At 48.3% G+C, this 2,500-nt stretch overlaps 1 protein-coding gene across 1 annotated transcript in view; it reads right to left on the bottom strand.

Annotated features, from left to right (window-relative positions):
• Nucleotides 1-2,500, bottom strand: part of GLB1L2 (galactosidase beta 1 like 2) — a 37,619-nt gene that overhangs the window by 23,997 nt on the left and 11,122 nt on the right. Inside the window, exon 6 of the mRNA XM_018560891.1 lies at nt 1-75. This exon is cut by the window's left edge and continues 7 nt beyond it. Within this exon, the coding sequence (XP_018416393.1) occupies nt 1-75 (75 nt within the window). The remainder of the gene's footprint in view (nt 76-2,500) is intronic.

Raw genomic sequence — 2,500 nt, 5'->3', positions numbered from 1 at the left:
CATACTGCCCGAGCTGAGTCCATCTTTGTTGTCGGATGTCAATAACAATTCCACAATCCCTCGCCGTACGAGAGCCTGATGTACCAAGATACAGGTCGGTTAGCAGGCAAGCTCCATGTAATGCTCATATGTATTACAATTCGCTACCAAACAAATATACTGTGCAATGTTATATCTGGTAAACAGTGACATCACGGATATAGATGGAGAGGAGTGAGGGTGCTGCTGTAATATATAGAAAAACTGAAGAATAATACTCAAAAGTGTATTAAAGAAGTAAAGAAGTGCAGCAAAGAAGTTCTAATGAAAAGACGGGGGACGTTTATTATATCTGTGTACGCTTAAGACGGGTTATTTTCTTCCTTTGATGCATCTCAGTGTTGCTGATCTCAGCAGTCTCTTTGCAGCCATTTTCTGTCTACATTTACTGCACTGATGGCTGCATGGCATTTCTCAGGGCGGGTTTCCTGATGATGACAACAGCGGATCATTCCAGCATACAGAGTGTGGAATCAACCACTTGCAGTCTCCACCTGAAGCCCGTGTGACAGGGTGACAACGTAGGAGCACCACTGAGAGAACAAGGGTCTGGGTCTGAACAAGGACCTTCATGGCAGGATCACCAGGGCTTACATTAAAGGAGAACTATGAGTGCTTTTCACTCACCTCATAGTTCTAGCCGACCCGTGACACTGAGACTGTCACAGGTCGGCTCAGTAGATCGGGAGGTGAGCGAACACATACCGGCGTTCGCTCACCTCTCGATCCTGTCACGGCTCTCTGCCGTGACAGGGGAGGGGCTGGATTCCCCCCTCCCCGCCAGCGCTGACTGGCGGAACGGACGGGGGAGGGGGCGGGTACAGCTGGCTCTGCCTCTAGATAGGCAGAGCCAGCTGTCAGTCCCGCAGCTGGGCGGATCTCGACATCAATGTCGGGATCCGCTCCGGCTGCGGCGTCTCAGTATACCGCGAGCTGTAGCTGGCGGTATACTGAGCTTAAGGTAACAGGAGGATGCTAGTTTGTGTCCTCCCGTTACCCTAAGGAGAACTATGGGGAAAAGCACTGACCCCATAGTTCTCCTTTAAGGAAACCTAAAGCTGTACAATTACCCAACACAACTTCTGAAATGACATGAACATGTTAAAGCTTATATGAGATTCCAGTGACTGGGTTGCGTGTCATTCTGATCAGGGAACATACATGTTGGGCACAGGAAGGCTGTGTGGAAGTCTAGTAACACATTTCCAGATATGATTCGTCTATGTCGGGCATCTTTGTGAAGCACAGGACATTATATCCACCGTGCTACCTCAGGTACCAAGACCAAAATAACATTGCATTGTCTTTCTATTCTATGTAACAAGTCTTGCTATCCAGACATCCCTTCCAGACAACATAGCACTTCTCTGCTCCTGAGCCATACAGGTTGGTCTGGGACCCTCCTCCACCCTGTATATGGACAACGCAGGAGCAGCAGGATATCACTCAGGTTATAACGCTGCTCTTTGCCGTACTCACAGTCTTTATGAACTCCATGTAGTTGGCATCCTTTGCATAGGAGCCGTACTCATTCTCCACCTGGACCGCGATTATGGCTCCTCCCCTGGAGTACTGTGGAAAGTACAATGAGACAGATCAGGTGATAGGAAAAGAGAGACATCCACTAATTGAGTATTATTGTAATAGCTATCCAACCCTCATCCAACCCAACCGTCTACTCTGCACCAGAGTGATCCATCCGAGCCAAAATACGGTGGAAAATGACAATGTGCATCGAAACGCTATAAAAAGAAAAAAGTAGCACAAAAGGATGGGAGGAGCTGGGATCTTTTTATCATAGAGTCCAATAATGTTAATAGGAGCCTCTTTCATGGAGCTTGGTCGCACGGATGTGGCTTCACTCCCACCAGAGCTGGCCCCAAACTGAAGGAGGGGCCTTGGAGAAATCTATCAAAAAACAGGGAGCGCCAGCAGACGTAGAAGAGTCCACGGTGTTTTTATTGGTAGAAATGAAACAGCATCAAAATCCACTGTGTATGCGGCGTCCACACAATCCACCTTCATCGGGGTTTGAGGAGTATTCAGAGAGGACTCCCTTATGGCAGGGGTAGGCAGTCTCTGAACCCTCCAGCTGTGGTGCAACTACAAATCCCAAGAGGCATTGCAAGACTCTGACAACCACAGGCATGACTCCCTTATGGCAGAGGTAGGCAGTCTCCGAACCCTCCAGCTGGGGTGCAACTACAAATCCCCATAGGCAAGACTCTGACAGCCACAGGCATGACTGCCAGAGACAGATGTATGATGGAATCCCCTAAGTAGAGAGATTGTCCTAATAACCCGGAGTCCAGTTTATTCCCTTTGGGATTCGCCTCTGAATACTCCTCAAGCCCCGATAAAGGGGAACTGTGTGAACCCCCAAAATGTGTTGGATTTTTGTTGCTGTTTTATTTCTACCAAAAAAAAAAAAAACATCCTGGACTCGCCTACGTCTGGTGGC

Source organism: Nanorana parkeri, unplaced genomic scaffold, assembly GCF_000935625.1.
Source record: "Nanorana parkeri isolate BGI_ZX_2015 unplaced genomic scaffold, ASM93562v1 scaffold485, whole genome shotgun sequence".
Lineage (NCBI taxonomy): Eukaryota > Metazoa > Chordata > Amphibia > Anura > Dicroglossidae > Nanorana > Nanorana parkeri.
Note: the sequence above shows the minus strand (reverse complement) of the source record. Positions and strands in the feature narration are given on the sequence as shown.